This window comes from Spea bombifrons, chromosome 3 (genome assembly GCF_027358695.1).
Source record: "Spea bombifrons isolate aSpeBom1 chromosome 3, aSpeBom1.2.pri, whole genome shotgun sequence".
Lineage (NCBI taxonomy): Eukaryota > Metazoa > Chordata > Amphibia > Anura > Pelobatidae > Spea > Spea bombifrons.
This window is the reverse complement of record NC_071089.1, coordinates 66,715,444-66,733,289: the sequence shown is the minus strand read 5'-3', so window position 1 is coordinate 66,733,289 and position 17,846 is coordinate 66,715,444. Positions and strand designations below refer to the sequence as shown.

The window sequence follows — 17,846 nt, the reverse complement described above, 5'->3', positions numbered from 1 at the left end:
GGCACTGGGAGACAGCGACGAATCGTGCTCACGTGACACTGCGAGCAGCCAGGTAGAAAGCTGCAGGAGCAGTGAGAGGTGAGGGCGGACGCGAGAAGGAAGGGAATATGTATGTTTGTTTGTATGTGCTGTATGTATGTGAGTGTGGATGTGTAAGTGTGTGTGTGAATAAGGCTGTGTACGTGTGTGTGAGCATGGATGTGTGATTGTGTGTGAGCATAAATGTGAAGGTGGCGTGAGATGGTATATGTGTTAGAATGAATCTATGTTAGTAAGTATGAGTAAGTGTATGTAATTTGTGTAACTGTGTTTACTAATGTGCGTCAGAGTCTGTGTTGGGAAGGGAGGGGCAAAGAAAGGACAGACAAGTTGTTTGGGGCAATGATGGCACAGACCAGCCGTTTGGGGCAAAGATGGCACAGATAAACTGATAAAGGTCATGCAAGGAAGGGGGAAAATATTTAGGTTTTTGTCTGTATTATTACTATTACATAGTCTTTAACAACTAGCAGCTGACAGAATGCGGTATCCTTAGAGGTGAAATCTTTCAACGTGTTGTGAATTTCAGGTAGGAGATACTTCCTTGCATGTGGCGGCTCGTTACAATCACCTGTCCATCATTAGAGTTCTACTCAGCGCATTCTGCTCCGTCAATGAAAAAAATCAGGTCAGTGATTTTTCATGTCTAAGATCCTACTGAAAGAGCTACTCAGCAACTTGTGTGAGAAGAATGTAGAAAACATGTGTGAACTATTAAAAGACAACAAAGGGTGAAAATTTCTCTTTTTTGTGGGCCACAAATACATTTAAATCTATTGAAATACTGAGAAGGATCAGCATTCAGTGGCATGCTAGAGTTTTTTTCCCAGGTAAAGTTTTTATATAAATATTTTATACTTTAATTTTACTGCTGATTTATACTCCCTCGTGTTTTATTATAGGTTAGAGAATCTGCTGGCTCTCTATAAATAAAATGTAATAATTATAATATTTCACAGGCCGGGGACACTCCACTTCATGTTGCTGCAGCACTCAACCATAGGAAAGTGATCAAAGTTCTCCTGGAAGCAGGAGCTGATGCCAGTCTTCTGAATAATGTGAGTGCGGCTCTGCCCAGTTCAGGATATTTTAAGATTTGCATGGGTCATATTCGAGTTAATTGGTACATTAGAAATAACTTTCAGGTCCTTCATGCAAAATTATTCTGGTGCAAATGTATTATAATGTACTGTCTTTTTGGCTCTGTCCAATAAACTCATCTGTGGTGTTGCTGCATCGATAAAAAATGTCTAGAAAGCCTAAGGTATTTTAATATGTATAGCTTTGAAGAAGGTAGATAGAGATGGTATATGATAGAAATGTTTAAAGACTTAGTGATCAAACAAAGTAAAAATAGAGACTTACAGATAAAATGTGTCCAAATGAGCAAGATATATAATATTCATGTTACCACATGTTAAGTTTAAAAGAAGAAATTGTAAATATTGAAAATGGATTATGTGAAATTATTTCATTTTGGTATAGGCTGGCCAGATTGCCCTGGACACAGCAAGGCACAACAATAACTGTGATGTGGCTCTCCTGCTCACCAAGGCACCCCAGGTACTCTGCCTCACATTCCCTCTAGAATACCTTTGATGTTAGCTCATAAAAAAGTCCAAGACATTTGTAAAATACATTATGTTTGTAGCGTATGTCTCTGAGATGCAGTGTCTGTTATGAATACATTGTGTGTAGGAGGATATAGTGTTTATGTGAGCGTGTGAATGGTGTATTTGAGTTATTAACATTTTGTGTAATGTTACCATTACTACACACCAAGTCTTTTATGACGTCTCCTGAATTATGATATGAATAAAAAGCGTTTTGCCACTTTTTTTTATAGAAAGCTTGTGCTTGCCTTGTTATAGAATAGCTTGAAAGCTCTGAAGAGCAGACTTGCCTGCTGAAAATAGCTTATACTGGCACTATCCTATCTTGCTTTCCTCCACTCTGTCTCCCTTACCGGGGTGATATGCTTAACTATCAAATGCCTTCTTCAAATCCCACAGGACCCCAAAAAAATTAATGGGTTTCATATGTTTGGTCCTGTTTGTAAATTCAATTCACAGATGAAGTGGGGAAAAAGCCTCCTACTTATCTGGCAATGTTCAATTCTTACTGTGAGCCTCCTCCCTGTTCTTCATTGCAGGGTCCTGTGTGGTCAAAGACCAACTCAATTTAAATCCCTGAATAGCTTGTTATGCTATGGCAGTAACTGCATGTACCAGTATGCAAGAAATAGCATAAAAGCAGTATATGTATATGCAAGACAAAATGATTATCAATCATATTTTACATGCAAAAGTGATCTTTATACAGAGAACAAGCATGTTTTCAGTGATTTTAACTTTTGGAAAATATGTAGGTTCTGCGCTTTAGTCGTGGCAGAAGTTTAAGGAAAAAAAGAGAGAAACTAAAAGAGGAGAGACGGGCTCAATCTGTGCCCCGAGAAGAACTTGGAGAGAGTAAGGTATGAGCATTTTTATTACTTATTATTTATACAATGACAACAATTCACATAGTACTTTTTAAGTCTACATGCATTCAAAGGGTATGACAAAATTAGAATTGACAGACTAAGACAGACACATTAGGTGCACAGAGCCCAGCTCACAAGCTTACATCTAGTATTGAGAAACAACTCAATGTCATCTTATAGTCTTAAAGAAAAAAAAGTTCATTATTGTAAGAGTAAAAATAGTATTTATAAAATAATTTGTGCTCTCTGTGTTTCTGTTCCTGAATGACAGGGTTTGGGCAGTTGAGGAGAAGTGCTGATAGAACTTGATAGAAGTTTCCAGTAGGTGTATGAAAATACCTAGAAAACAAAAATTGTTTCTTGTTTTGTAAATATAACGTTGCAACACATTTTATGACTTACTAATGTTACAGGGCTTGGTACTTCAGATCCCCCACATGTTACCGTAGTACTAAATCAATGAAAATCCTTTTTTGTCCCACCTCAGAATATGCAATCGCGTTTATAGCTTTCCTTTAAGCTTCTATGAAAAAAAAACCTTAACATCCTTATAGATTGGTCAGCTAAGTGGTTCTTGGAATGGATTGAGACTGTGTACTATAAAATGCCTATATTTGCTTTGAATAGCAATACTGTTCTAGCTGTGTAATACAACTCTTGTGGTTGCCCAATGCTGTGTTGCTGCCACCTATTGGCCAATAATTGGAGTTGCCATGGAACATTTGGATATCTATTTTTATTAGTGTTAAATTGTATTCAGGCTGAGGAGGTATCCCCCCCCCCATTACCCCTTCACGCTGCTCTGGTTTTATAGGTCTAGGCTTCATCTAGAGATTGTGATATTTTTGTTCTTTCCTTAACTAAACGGTGATAGAAGGAATTTAGTAACATTCTACCTAGTTTTTGTTTTGTAATTGTATTGAGTAGATACTGTTGGCATTTACTGAGCTGGTAGGAGAATTGTATGGTGTATGTTTGGACCAGATATTTTTTTACAGCCATACAAAATAGGCTTGATTTTTTTTATTTGCAGTGGGTCCATTTATAATATCTCTACTTAATCTAAAAACAAAATGCATAATATATTTGTAAAACACTTACAAAACACTTATTGAAAGATATTGAAGTTAATTGGCTTTATGATTGTATACGGGTTTCCTCACAAAAGAAATAACTTTTGTCAAAGTTTGAAACACATAGCCCAAAGTGATTTGTGATATTTAATGATCCTTGCAGGGAAGTATATCAGCAGCTGATGATACTCAAAGCAGCGAACATGCGGCTTTCAAACAAACTGAAGGGAAAGATGAGCATCGATCCGCTGTCACAGTGTCTAAACAAAGGAAAGGCAGAAGGGGAAAGCCAAAAGAAAAGGTACCACATGTGAGTTCCCTTTCTTCTGTGTCATAGAAACAAAGAATTTGACAGCAGCTAAGAGCGAGTCCTCCCATTTTCCTGATGTAAACACTCAGGGTTAAATCGGTCCTTGGTCTTGTCTTAGATTCAGGATAGGTTTTGCCTGTCTAAGGCATGGTTAAAATCTCTCACTGCATTAGCCTCTATCACTTTTGCTGGGACGCTGCTTAATTTATCTACCACCATCTCAGTGAAGTAAAATCTCCTTAGCCCTAACCCTCTAGTTTTAGATTATAGCTTCTTGTTCTTACATTCCTCCTACTTTGAAACAAACTTACCTCTATGCTTTGTTAAATTACTAAGAATTTAAATGTGTCTACCTCCCTGTGAACCATTTCCGCTGAACACTTTCAATATCCTCAATATCCTTCTTGAGATGAGGTCTCCAGAGCTGTACACAATACTCTACATGAAGTCTGACCAGAGATCTGTAAAGTGGCAGAATCTACTGCTACTAACTCATCCAACTATACGACCCAGCACCCTGCTTGTTTTTTCCCCAATACTTTATTGCATTGCCTGCTTACATTTTAATCTGAAGACATAATTATTGTTTCTCTCTTACATTGTCATTGACAACATTTTGACCTGAGTGCTATATTCTCCCTTTTTATATTACAAGTGGATTATTTTACATTTATCAGCATTAATCCCTTTGCGCTAAATGACCAGAGCAGTTTTTGTGTTTTTGCTATGTCTTTATTCAACTGTGATTGCCCACTAACTCATTTAGTTTACCCCCACAACATATATATTGACTTTTTTAAGCACAAGTAGGGCTTTCTTATGAAATAATAATTTTGTATATAAACATCATTTAGTATAAAAAATATCTAAAAATGTGGGGGAAAATAAGGAAAAAGGGCCTATAAAAATATTTAATATTAGCTCTTGCTGCCAATATATATAAATATTAGACCCTGCTGACAATATATATATATAAATATTAAACCGTGTTGCCAATATATTTTATATTGAAAAATTTGGACCCCAGGAAAGCATTAATTCTCTCACTCATTCACACATTAATTCATTTATTCTCTCACTCATTCACACAATGCATCCACACAATTCATTCATTCTCTCACTCATTCTCTCACTCATTGACTCTTCATTTAAATATTCTTACTACCCTCTTTTCTCACAATCTACCCCCTCTCCCCTTCTCACTATGTACCCCCTCCCCTTCTCACTATTTATCCCCCCATCTCACTATCTACTCGCTCTCCCATTTGTAGTTTACTTACGTTGTTGAAGTCCTGCCGCGGGAGCGCGAGGCCTCTGTCTTGCCGTGGTGCGCTCTGCTTCACTGCTGAGCGCCAGAATATGACAGCAAGAAATGCCAGCACCGCTACCAAGACAGAGGTCTCACGGAGGAGAGTGAGGGGCGCCAAGCGGTTGCTGAAAACTTATTCCTGAGCGACCTCTTGGTGCCCCTCTCTCTCCTCCGCGTCAATCATGGCTATACAAAAAAAAGGCCATTTCAGTTGGGGGCACACAGGGGGCACAGCATGATGTGGGGGGGCATGGCCCCCCTTTACCCTCCCCTGCCGACGCCACTGCCACTTGGGCATGATGTACCTGGTACGTCACCTGATGTGAAGGGGTTAAACTGTAGCAGTCACGCTATCGACCGTTCTTTTACTTAAATTATTTGCCGTTTGGCTTGTTCCACCAGGAATATCTACAGTGGGACAAAAACTATTTAGACAGTCACCAATTGTGCAAGTTCTCCCACTTAAAAAGATGAGAGAGGCCTGTAATTTTCACCATAGGTACACTTCAACTATGAGAGACAGAATGGGGGGAAAGAATACAGGAAATCACATTGTAGGATTTCTAATGAATTCATTGGTAAATTCCTCGGTAAAATAAGTATTTGGTCACCTACAAACAAGCAAGATATCTGGCTCTCATAGACCTGTAACTAGTCTCCTCTGTCCTCCACTAGTTACCTGTATTAACGGCACCTGTTTGAACTTGTTATCAGTATAAAAGACACCTGTCCACAACCTCAAACAGTCACACTCCAAACCCCACTATGGCCAAGACCAAAGAGCTGTCGAAGGACACCAGAAACAAAATTGTAGACCTGCACCAGGCTGGGAAGACTGAATCTGCAATAGGCAAGCAGCTTGGTGTGAAGAAATCAACTGTGGAGCAATTATTCAAAAATGGAAGACATACAGGCCCACTGATAATCTCCCTCGATCTGGGGCTCCACGCAAGATCTCACCCCGTGGTGTCAAAATGATCACAAGAACGGTGAGCAAAAATCCCAGAACCACACGGGGGGACCTAGTGAATGACCTGCAGAGAGCTGGGACCAAAGTAACAAAGGCTACCATCAGTAAGACACTACGCCGCCAGGGACTCAAATCATGCAGTGCCAGATGTGTCCCCCTGCTTAAGCCAGTACATGTCTGGGCCCGTCTGCATTTGGATGATCCAGAAGAGGATTGGGCGAATGTCATATGGTCAGATGAAACCAAGGTAGAACTTTTTGGTAGACTCAACTCGTCGTGTTTGGAGGAGAAAGAATGCTGAGTTGCATCCAAAGAACACCATACCTACGGTGAAGCATGGGGGTGGAAACATCATGCTTTGGGGCTGTTTTCTGCAAAGGGACCAGGACGACTAATCCGTGTAAAGGAAAGAATGAATGGGGCCATGTATCGTGAGATTTTGAGTGAAAACCTCCTTCCATCAGCAAGGGCATTGAAGATGAAACGTGGTTGGGTCTTTCAGCATGACAATGATCCCAAACACACCGCCTGGGCAACGAAGGAGTGGCTTCGTAAAAAGCATTTCAAGGTCCTGGAGTGGCCTAGCCAGTCTCCAGATCTCAACCCCATAGAAAACCTTTGGAGGGAGTTGAAAGTCCGTGTTGCCCAGCGACAGCCCCAAAACATCACTGCTCTAGAGGAGATTTGCATGGCGGAATGGTCCAAAATACCAGCAACAGTGTGTGAAAACATTGTGAAGACTTACAGAAAACGTCTGACCTCTGTCATTGCCAACAAAGGATATATAACAAAGTATTGATATGAACTTTTGTAATTGACCAAATACTTATTTTCCACCATAATCTGCAAATAAATTCTTTAAAAATCAGACAATGTGATTTATGGACTTTGTTGTCTCATTCTGTCTCTCATAGTTGAAGTGTACCTATGGTGAAAATTACAGGACTCTCTCATCTTTGTAAGTGGGAGAACTTGCACAATTGGTGGCTGACTAAATACTTTTTTGACCCACTGTAGCCTGTTGCAGACCTTACCATTAAGACCTTTTGTAATATGGCTAATAAAAATATTTAACATAAACTGGGCTAGACTAAACGAAAACCAGAGGCAAAATATACTCCTTATAAGGAAAAAAATACAGAGATTATCACCGTCTAGTTCCAAGACATAATATCTGATCAGATACCAGGATATATGCATAGGAGGAGAAAAATAATCATAGCACAGCACTGTATAGTACAGAAGTACGGTAGCAAGATGATTTTTATTCCAAATACACTCACAAATAACATAAGATCCAGTTCAAGTGCAGGTTACCAGTACACTGTCACTTAAGCAAAGGATATCAATGTTTTGAACACCTTTAAATCTTTCCCAGCAGAAGAAAAAGTGTGTATCAGAGACCCCGCTTGCATTGTCAGAGGGAATATATTGTGTCCTTAACCGGAACTCACGCACGTAAAATCAAGACATATTGTCAACGCCCTACATGTTCCATGGGGTTAACCAATTTCTTCAGGGGCTAAATTCAATGCTTTATCTGTGATATAGCATTTAATTTAGCCCCTGGTGAAGTCTATTATGTGCTATGTGTTTTTTCTACTTCCCTGCTATGCATATATCCTGGTTTCTAATAAAATATTAAGTATTGAAAATAGACGGTGTTAATATCTGTATTTTTATATATAATAAGAACAATATCTGTGATTATGGGTCCCAATGTGGATCCCTAATAAAGCCACAAGATGCACCCAATGCAGGGGTAATTGCCCCCCAGGGCTGCACTTAATATAAACAAAATGGCCGTGTAGCCGCACACTAAGGTGGCCGATGCGGCTGCATGTCCGCCATGGCCGTCTTTAATGCCGGTCAAAAGCCTGCAGCGACCGTGATTGCAGAGGTCGCAACCATGACTTCTGCAAGGGGCCTGCTGCTTACCTGTATGTTGCACATACACACTGTGTGAGCAATGTCTCTTTTTCCGCCCAGGGGAAGCAAAAACCCAGCGGAGTCGTGTTAATGTATCTCACGTCACATGACCCTGCTCTATTCCTGCTTCCCCTGGGAAGAGAAGTTGTTCGCACAGAGGGAAGTAGGGGCAGTCTGCGGAGGTCTGCGTGCGGCACCGAGATCTGCAGTTCAGGTAAGGGGGTGGAGGAGGGTTTTGGACCAGTATGCGTGATTGAGGGAATGAATGAGTATCTGTAAATGAGTATATGAATGAGTGAATGGATAGCATGGATGTGTAAGTGGGGGGAAAGCATGGCACAGGGAGGCTGTTTGAGGCTAGGATGCTACATGGAGGCAGTTTGAGGCTAGGATGCCACAGGCAGGCTGTTTGGGGGGAAAGGTGGCAAGCCTTATGCTTCCAATCTGGGTATTGGTCACATCCTGTGAATGCAATCAGGGTGCCAGGTCCGACATGATACTAAATGGGGGGCATTAATTCACAAGGGAGTGCTGGCTGGGGGCATCACATAAATCAGTACTAAAGGGGGGTCTGGGATAAATATACAATGTGGGGCTAGCTGGGGGCAATACACAAGGGTGTGGGTGCATTTGGGTGGCCACATGAGCCATGTTTTCCAAGACACTTAACTTTTACATATTGCTGAGCAGCCCAGATAACGTGCTGCCATACAGTAAGGGGGATGTATATCTGGTTCATTCTATGAGTCTAGTCAGATATACATCTTCGATACTGCAGGGTAGCATTTTATCTGGGCTGGCGGCATCAATACACAAGGGGGCAGCTGGGGCCATTACATAAATAAATACTAAAGCAAGGGGCAGGCTGGGGGCATAAATACATATAGTGTTGGCAGGGGGCGATACACAAGTGGGCAAAAAACACAAAAGGTGGGGTCAATGACAAAGCAGTGTGGAAAACATTTATTTTTTTTATCGTTGTAGCTTAGCCCGTCTGGATGTGTGTGTCAGTGTGACAAAGCCTGTGCTGGTGTGTGTGTTTGGGTGTCGGTGTGGCAGAGCCTGTCCTGGTCTGTGTGTTTGGGTGTTGGTGTGGCAGAGCCTGTCCTGGTGTATGTATTTGGTCATCTGTTTTCTGGCACTTTACTTTCTGTAGGAATAAATTGAACTATTTAATTTTTACTTATCCAGAGATAAAAAACCCCTCCTGAATTTGTAGTCACTTAAGAGGACAAAACTTTCTAGGGTTTGTGTTATTTACTTTATTTCAATCTCCATATTTTATTAAAAGGGATTAGTGGCACTAAATTGTGGCTTCAGGCATCCCATGTATGATGACTTTTTTTAGTGTACTGATGTACTTCCCATCACATTACATCAATATGCGTTAGAAAATCTGGAAAAGATGGACATGGATGGTGGGCTGATTCAATGGTGCAATGGGCCACTTGACTAGACTTGCTCCACCAGGCTTTAGGCTGCCACCCCCCCCCCTAATCCAATGGGTTTAGTGTTAACAGCCAATGGCATATACTGAGAGTTCTGAGAGTGGTAACATGTGCTGCATTGCAGTGAATTAGTGTAGATCAAATTCTTACATATATAGCTATGAATAGATCATGGTGTGTTGCCTTTGCCCAGGGGCGTAACTAGAAACCTCAGTGCCCCGGTGCGAGAATCTGTTAAGGGCCCCCCACCCCCAACCCATCTATCCCTTTCTCACTATCTCCCCTCTCCCTCCCTAACCCCCCTTCTCACAATCTACCCTCTCCCTCCCTACCCCCTTCTCACAGTCTCCCCTCTCCCTCCCTACCCCCCCTTCTCACAGTCTCCCCTCTCCCTCCCTACCCCCCCTTCTCACAATCTACCCTCTCCCTCCCTACCCCCCTTCTCACGATCTACCCACTCCCTCCCTACCCCCCTTCTCACGATCTACCCACTCCCTCCCTACCCCCCCTTCTCACAATCTACCCACTCCCTCCCTACCCCTCCTTCTCATGATCTACCCACTCCCTCCCTACCCCCCTTTCTCACGATCTACCCACTCCCTCCCAACCCCCCCCCCTTTGTAGGTCACTTCCCGTCAACTCCTGTGTTGAGAGCGTGAGGCATTTGTCTCGGGTGCCGGCGCTTCACTGCTGAGCGCCGGCATATGACGTCATATGCCGGCGCTTAGTGTGAAGCGCCGGCACCCGAGACAAATGCCTCACGCTCCCAACACTGCACTCTGGGAAGCGCTGAGGCAGGCGGCGGCGACGGCGGCAGCAGCGGCGGCGGAAGCGAGCAGAGGCATCCTGGATTTCTGTCAGTCAGGGGGGCCCAAGGGGTGCCGAGCGGTTGCTGAAAACGACCGCTCGGCACCCCTTGGGCCCCCCTGACTGGCAGAACTCCAGGGCCCGGTCGCAGTCGCGACCCCGGTAGTTCCGCCACTGCTTTTGCCATATTTAGCATGTTAGAATGCTGATAAATGTGAATAAAAACAGTTCTCAGTGCAGTAGGCAAGCAGCCTTTCCCTGAAAGCATGCTTTGGTGCTTACCTCACAGGCAGCAATGCTGGGTATCCCTGTGGAATTTAAAAAAAAAACTGAATTAGTGTAGATCAAATTCTTACATATATAGCTATGAATAGATCATGGTGTGTTGCCTTTGCCCAGGGGCGTAACTAGAAACCTCAGGGCCCCGGTGCGAGAATCTGTTAAGGGCCCCCCACCCCCAACCCATCTATCCCTTTCTCACTATCTCCCCTCTCCCTCCCTAACCCCCCTTCTCACAATCTACCCTCTCCCTCCCTACCCCCTTCTCACAGTCTCCCCTCTCCCTCCCTACCCCCCCTTCTCACAGTCTCCCCTCTCCCTCCCTACCCCCCCTTCTCACAATCTACCCTCTCCCTCCCTACCCCCCTTCTCACGATCTACCCACTCCCTCCCTACCCCCTTCTCACGATCTACCCACTCCCTCCCTACCCCCCCTTCTCACAATCTACCCACTCCCTCCCTACCCCTCCTTCTCATGATCTACCCACTCCCTCCCTACCCCCCTTTCTCACGATCTACCCACTCCCTCCCAACCCCCCCCCCCTTTGTAGGTCACTTCCCGTCAACTCCTGTGTTGAGAGCGTGAGGCATTTGTCTCGGGTGCCGGCGCTTCACTGCTGAGCGCCGGCATATGACGTCATATGCCGGCGCTTAGTGTGAAGCGCCGGCACCCGAGACAAATGCCTCACGCTCCCAACACTGCACTCTGGGAAGCGCTGAGGCAGGCGGCGGCGACGGCGGCAGCAGCGGCGGCGGAAGCGAGCAGAGGCATCCTGGATTTCTGTCAGTCAGGGGGGCCCAAGGGGTGCCGAGCGGTTGCTGAAAACGACCGCTCGGCACCCCTTGGGCCCCCCTGACTGGCAGAACTCCAGGGCCCGGTCGCAGTCGCGACCCCGGTAGTTCCGCCACTGCTTTTGCCATATTTAGCATGTTAGAATGCTGATAAATGTGAATAAAAACAGTTCTCAGTGCAGTAGGCAAGCAGCCTTTCCCTGAAAGCATGCTTTGGTGCTTACCTCACAGGCAGCAATGCTGGGTATCCCTGTGGAATTTTAAAAAAAAACTGTATCCAAAGTGTTTATATTTTAAAAAATAAGTCATACAAAGCTGACCAAGAGAATCTAGTTTAGATGTCTAGTTTCATAGATGATCCAGGATTCAAACCCTGCTACTCTAGATTTATGAGTCTTTTCCTGTCCATTTCATCCTTTGCAGGTCTCTGCTCTTTCAGACCCTACATCTCCAGCAGACCAACAGCCCCTCTCCAGTGTCCAGTTGGCCAGTCATAATCATAGACGAAGGAGCAAACACAGAGCTTCTTCTCCAACTTTACCTCCTCATGAGGCCAGGGCATACCAACTTTACACTTTATACAGGGGGAAAGATGGCAAAGTCATGCAGGTAACGTTATTGGAGACCACTATGAGTCAAGTCAAATGGCCAAGGTACATTCAACCAGTTCTAAGCTGTTGTCTTTAACGTTAAGTTTGAAATATTGAAACTGACAGAATGAGCCGCATATTCCTTAGTTGAGCAAGAAATCAATACACACCCAGTAAATACCATTTAGAAGCACATATCTGAGGCATAAATATTGGGGATCCTGTCAGCAATATATGGACATATATTGCTTAACCCACCACTATGCCAAAGTGCCCCTTGGGAAGTCCTATCTAATGTTTCATAGCTATATTGCTTACCATGGAGCTGAATCTATGCAACTGCACTGCCTTTTAACCCCCTGAGACTCTCAAGCAATTTAAAGCTCCCTCTGGACACCATTAATGAGGAACCTGCAAGACAGTAGAGGCTGCTCAACCGTAAGGTTCGGTTATACAGAAAGGGGATCACACCCGACATAGCATACACATTCAGATTCCTGGGTTGCTGCTAAAATGACCAATATGTACAACCCCTGGGAATATGAATGTGAATGCTTATTAGAGTGTGCTTCCATTCCTGTATGCATAAATAAATTGTTTGCCTATCCAGACTTATCTGTCAAAAATGTACTTATACCGTATTGGCTCGAATATAGGCCGCACTTTTTTCCCCCACTTTAAGTTTTTAAAGTGGGGGTGCGGCCTATATTCGGGGTCTAGCGCCCGACGCCCGGGACATGCAGTCCCGGGCGCCGGGCAGGCAGCGGGGTTAAGATACAGATCCCCCGCAGCGGTGCAGGGGACCTGCATCCTTCTCCCCGATACGCTCAGACAGCCTCCCCTGCCAGCACTTCCCACGGGGGGGGGGGGTGCTGGCACGGGAGGTTATCTAAGCGTTTTACCTCTGCCCACCCCCGACTTACCGGAGCAGACTCCCGGGTGTCTTGCGGGGCCGGCGGGAGACATTTACGAAATACGCAAATGCAACTTCCGGTAACGGTACCGGAAGTTGCATACGCGTATTGCGTAGATGTCCCTCGCCGGCCCTGAAGACACCCGGGAGTCTGCTCCGGTAAGTCGAGGAGGGGGGGCAGAGGAGGACAGCGGCAGCGGATCTCGGGGAGGGAGGGCAGCGGATCTCGGGGAGGGAGGGCAGCGGATCTCGGGGAGGGAGGGCAGCGGATCTCGGGGAGGGAGGGCAGCGGATCGCGGGGAGGGAGGGCAGCGGATCGCGGGGAGGGAGGACAGCGGCAGCGTATCGCGGGGAGGGAGGACAGCGGCAGCGTATCGCGGGGAGGGAGGACAGCGGCAGCGGATCTCGGGGAGGGAGGACAGTGGCAGCATATCTCGGGGGGGGAGGACAGTGGCAGCATGTTTTTTTTGGTGCTTTTTTAAAGAAAAAAAACTTTTTCTTTAAAAAAGCACCAAACTTTTAGGGTGCGGCCTATATACGGGGGCGGCCTATATCCGAGCCAATACGGTATATAAAAAGTTCCCTTTTTGTTTTGCAACAGTTATCATGCAAGGGCAAGAATCTTTAGTTGAGTATGGTCAGTCGAGTTAACCCTTTACCGTTCACTTGTCTTTTCCTCCACACAGTGTTGGCACCAATATTTTCTTATGTAGTTGTCTTGGAGAGATGTATGGTCTTTGCAGCACTAGCTTTTATAATCATAATCAAGGGGATAGCAAAAAAAATATATTTATTAGTATATTTATTAACATCTTCATGTACTTGTAAGTAGGGCTGAGCCTACATAATACACAGTGATATCAGGTACCTGAACCATACACCCCCACATTAGTGAATATATTCTATAGGCAAGATAAAAGTTGTAATTAAATGCACAACACGAATACTTATATGGCAGATTGAGGTAAGTATCAAAATCTTGTATACGGTTTCCTTGCTGGTGAATTACCCTTGTGGCTTGATTAGCTATAAAATATTTTTTTATGTAATGACATTCAGTAAAACATCAAGAGGGAGTAATGGGCATTAGGGCTCAACACAAGCAATTTGTATCTTATATTCACTATTACAAGGAACAAAGTTTTTCAATAAAAACACTGAATAATTTTTAATTTAAAACTATTACTATTCCTTGAACATGCTTTAGTAAGGATTATCTGATTATCCAATTTCTTGCTAGATGAAAAAGTACATTTTAATGATAATATCCATGCTTCAGTATTAAGGCTTCAAATTGTTTTGTTTTTTTGGTTAAGATAATATATCCCAGTCTATTTCCCTTAGGCCCCAATCAATGGATGTCGCTGTGAACCACTCATTAATAAGCTGGAGAATCAATTGGAAGCCACCAAAGAGGAGATAAAAGCCGAGATTGTTACAGTGCAGGATCAAGTGAATGCAAAACTAGGACAAATGGATGGCAAAACCCAGCACCAGGTGCATTACAATGCGATTCACCCTGAGGTCATGAAACTGAAGCTTCTAGCATTTGCTTAGACCCACAGCATGCAATTTTTAGGGGTTTATATCTAAACAAGGACAATCAGAAAACTTTGTATACTAAATAGGTAATCAGGGCACTGAATTTAAATAACAAAATATATATTTATTTGCTGTAAAGAGAAACTAATTTTTTTTGCTTTTGCGAATGGCTGCATATAAAAAGGAATTTGATTTAGGGGGATATTTTGTCCCTGAAAACCTCTTAAATCACACCTTTTGTGCTGTGTGTCCTATACCTCTGCTGCACAAGTCTTCAAAATGATCAGCTGACGTGTTATTTTCCTCTACTAAGAGCAACAGATATTCCTTACATTTAATATACACAGTGGAGGTAAAATCTAGAAAGTGATTTCAGTGGGAACTTTGAAACCCGCAAATTAGAAGGAAAAGCAGGTTGCCTTTTAGAAACAGTATTTTCCCTGACAAATGCCATCTTTCCACTAGTTGGAGTTCTGGCAACTAGGCTGTCAGGTAATTAAATATTGGTGACAGTATCCATTTAATTGCATGTTTAGTAACAAATCAGTTTTGTTTTGTATGTTTATGACTCCAGAAAATCACTTATTGTTAAACAAACTGAGAATACATAAAGTAGGAGCCATAAAGTAGGTCTTCAACTATCCCTTCTGATAATGTTGGTGCATTTTTGAGAAACAAGCAAAGACACTGGGTTTATAACTGCCAAAGGAAAGTACATACTGTTACAAGTAAGACTTTAAGTGGAGCAGTTACTGTGAACTTTTTTAGAATAACACAATGTATGAAAACTATATCAAGTGGTTCTTGACTTATTTTTTCTTCTCTTCCCAACACCCTTGAAAAGGCTGTGACAATCAGATTGTGCTACAGCAGGGCAGTAACTTAATAGGGGAGAGATAACCTAATGTTGTGGAGTAAGCATGTACATCCTGAGAACAGGGAATTAAAATAACTGATGTCCCATAAGGTGAGATTCTATTATGTATATATTAGTTATTTTGATACATGAACACCAGTACTTAGTATTTGTATTCAGTGTCAGGAAATGAATAGTGTAGGGTTTTGGAAAAGTGACAGATCTGCATACAGCAGACCTGGGGTGCTTAACAATGCTATGATCTAGAAAACTAGTCACTCACCTAAAGAGCCCCTTTTTTAAGCTACATGACGGTTTCACCAATTTGTTTGGCATGTGCTGTCATTAACACATTTGATACTTTTGTTTTTTAAACTGTAGCTTCGGGTTCTAGACAAGCTGATGATTGAAAGGATGTCCGCAGAAAGGGCTGACTGTATTTGCCGTCTTCAACAGCATACAGATGTACAGAAAAACGAAACTGAAAAACGTCAGGTAAATAAAAATTACTCTCGCATCAAATACTGTCCATATTTCAACAAGATTTGAAACCTGCTAATGTCAGGCCTTTCTTAATATTTTCAATACCCATTTCAATGTGGATTTGCATGAATGTATTAATATTTTAGACGACATTTTACTGATTACTGTTTTTATTCACAACACATTGCTGACAAATATGGCCAATTTGAACATTCTCTGCAGGTTTCTGTTGTGAATGAACTGAAAACGTGGTGTATGCTAAAAATTCAGACTTTGGAGATGAAACTTTCTGGAGAATCTAGACAACTCAAGGCAAAATCATCTCAGTCAACCTGTGAGTCAGTAGATAACCCTGTTTCTGAAAGTCATTGCAGTAATAAAGATTGTAACAGCACTGAAGCATCAGTCCTTCCTCAGTCCTCTACGCAACTTTCCTATGCCACCCAGAGCAGCTTATTTGATGAAGCGGGAAAGGAGCCAGTCAGTTCCATAGAAGACAGCAGCCAAAAGATTTCCCAACCTGAATCAAATCCATGTACAAGTAAGTGGGGCCAGTGTTAATTTCATATTACACATAATACAAATTGCATGGGAGTTGCATTCTCTTCCATTCTTACAACCTATAAATCTAATCCTCAAAGCTCCTGTTGGTTAGGATAACAGGACTGTCTATATGGCACACTGTCAAATGCCTGGTGGACCGATGGCTGATTTAGCCGCATACTTATGATACTGCCAGCCCAGCCAATGGTTCCAGTAGTGTGCCACTGGCCTTAAAGTGTCAGAGACACTTAGTCATCCGTAGTCTAAACTTTTGAGGACCTGTATTCCCTAATGGAATGGAATCCTCAAAAATCAATATGCAGCACCCATATTTTAAGAGGCAAAGTATAAGTTATGAATGTATTATGTACGTTGTTTCATTGCCCTGCAGAAGGTTTTACTTCCATTGGACATTAACAAAATTGTAGACCCTACTAATGTCCTACCAAGCTGAAATGCATTAGATAATCTCAGAGTTTCTGTCTACATCATTTCTCCTTAGCCATGGAACAGCACTCTGTAGCTGCTGCCCCTCCAGTAGTGAGACCCAAGGAAAAAATATTGAGCTGCCCTCATGTTTGCCAACTACAGCAGCGTCTGTCTGCATGCAACCAGCCAGGTTCAAAACAGAAGCATCCTAAAGCAGCCTTCACCCTGAAGCCCTCAACAGAAACCAAGAAAGCTGAAAAACTAAACAGGAATCTCATGGATCGAGGCACTCAGACAAGGAAATGTGCAAAAAATGGTCAAGGGAAACAGCGAGTTCAAATCCCTGCCCAACACCATCAGCCTCCTTCCAGTATTGGAGAGCAGGGAGTATCAAATACCAGAGACACATCACAAGCTCTGGAAATTACTCAATATTTTTTTGAGGCTGTATCCACTCAGATGGAAAAGTGGTATGAGAGGAAAATAGAAGAAGCCAGATCACAAGCCAATCAGAAGGCTCAGGAAGATAAGGATGCCTTGCAGGAACACATACAAAGCTTAGAAGAAGAATTAATGAAGCTAAGAACAAAATTGCAGAAAGATAGCTAGCATCAACTCTTTCGGAAAAAATAAGCGTGGGAACAAAAGGATAATGTCACATCAACCGAGACATTTTTCATTATAATATTTTTCATTATAATTTAATTTGCTGAAATACAGATCTGCGTTGAATAACAAATCAATAACTATCTGTCCGTGCATGCATGGGAACAGTCTTAAAGAACTTTTGTGTTGGGGTTCCTGACTGGGAATGAATTCCACAAGAACATTTGTTTGCATGTGATAATCCTTGTGAAACTATGTGATAAATATCACTGTGCCATAGATTCCGGACTATGTTGTGTATCTGATGTAGTCATATAGTTATTGCATGTATAACACTGCATTTGCATATGTTAGGCCAGAGAGTCTTACAAGGCAGTTCTGTTAGTACTAAAGGGCTTGTAATCACAGAAACATTCCAGTGTAAAGTGAGTAAGGAATGCCCTTTC

General features: G+C 42.9%; 1 protein-coding gene across 3 annotated transcripts in view; it reads left to right on the top strand.

Annotated features, from left to right (window-relative positions):
* Positions 1-17,418, top strand: part of ANKRD6 (ankyrin repeat domain 6) — a 58,050-nt gene extending 40,632 nt beyond the window's left edge. For 2 of the 3 annotated variants that reach the window (XM_053461323.1, XM_053461324.1), the window contains exons 7-16: positions 569-667; positions 999-1,097; positions 1,525-1,602; positions 2,408-2,512; positions 3,758-3,904; positions 11,862-12,047; positions 14,286-14,438; positions 15,721-15,834; positions 16,045-16,363; positions 16,868-17,418. In XM_053461323.1, coding sequence (XP_053317298.1) covers positions 569-667; positions 999-1,097; positions 1,525-1,602; positions 2,408-2,512; positions 3,758-3,904; positions 11,862-12,047; positions 14,286-14,438; positions 15,721-15,834; positions 16,045-16,363; positions 16,868-17,403 — 1,836 coding nt within the window. In that variant the 3' untranslated portion in view covers positions 17,404-17,418. The remainder of the gene's footprint in view (positions 1-568; positions 668-998; positions 1,098-1,524; positions 1,603-2,407; positions 2,513-3,757; positions 3,905-11,861; positions 12,048-14,285; positions 14,439-15,720; positions 15,835-16,044; positions 16,364-16,867) is intronic. The other variant, XM_053461325.1, reaches the window with a different exon arrangement.
* Positions 17,419-17,846: the final 428 nt, after the last annotated feature.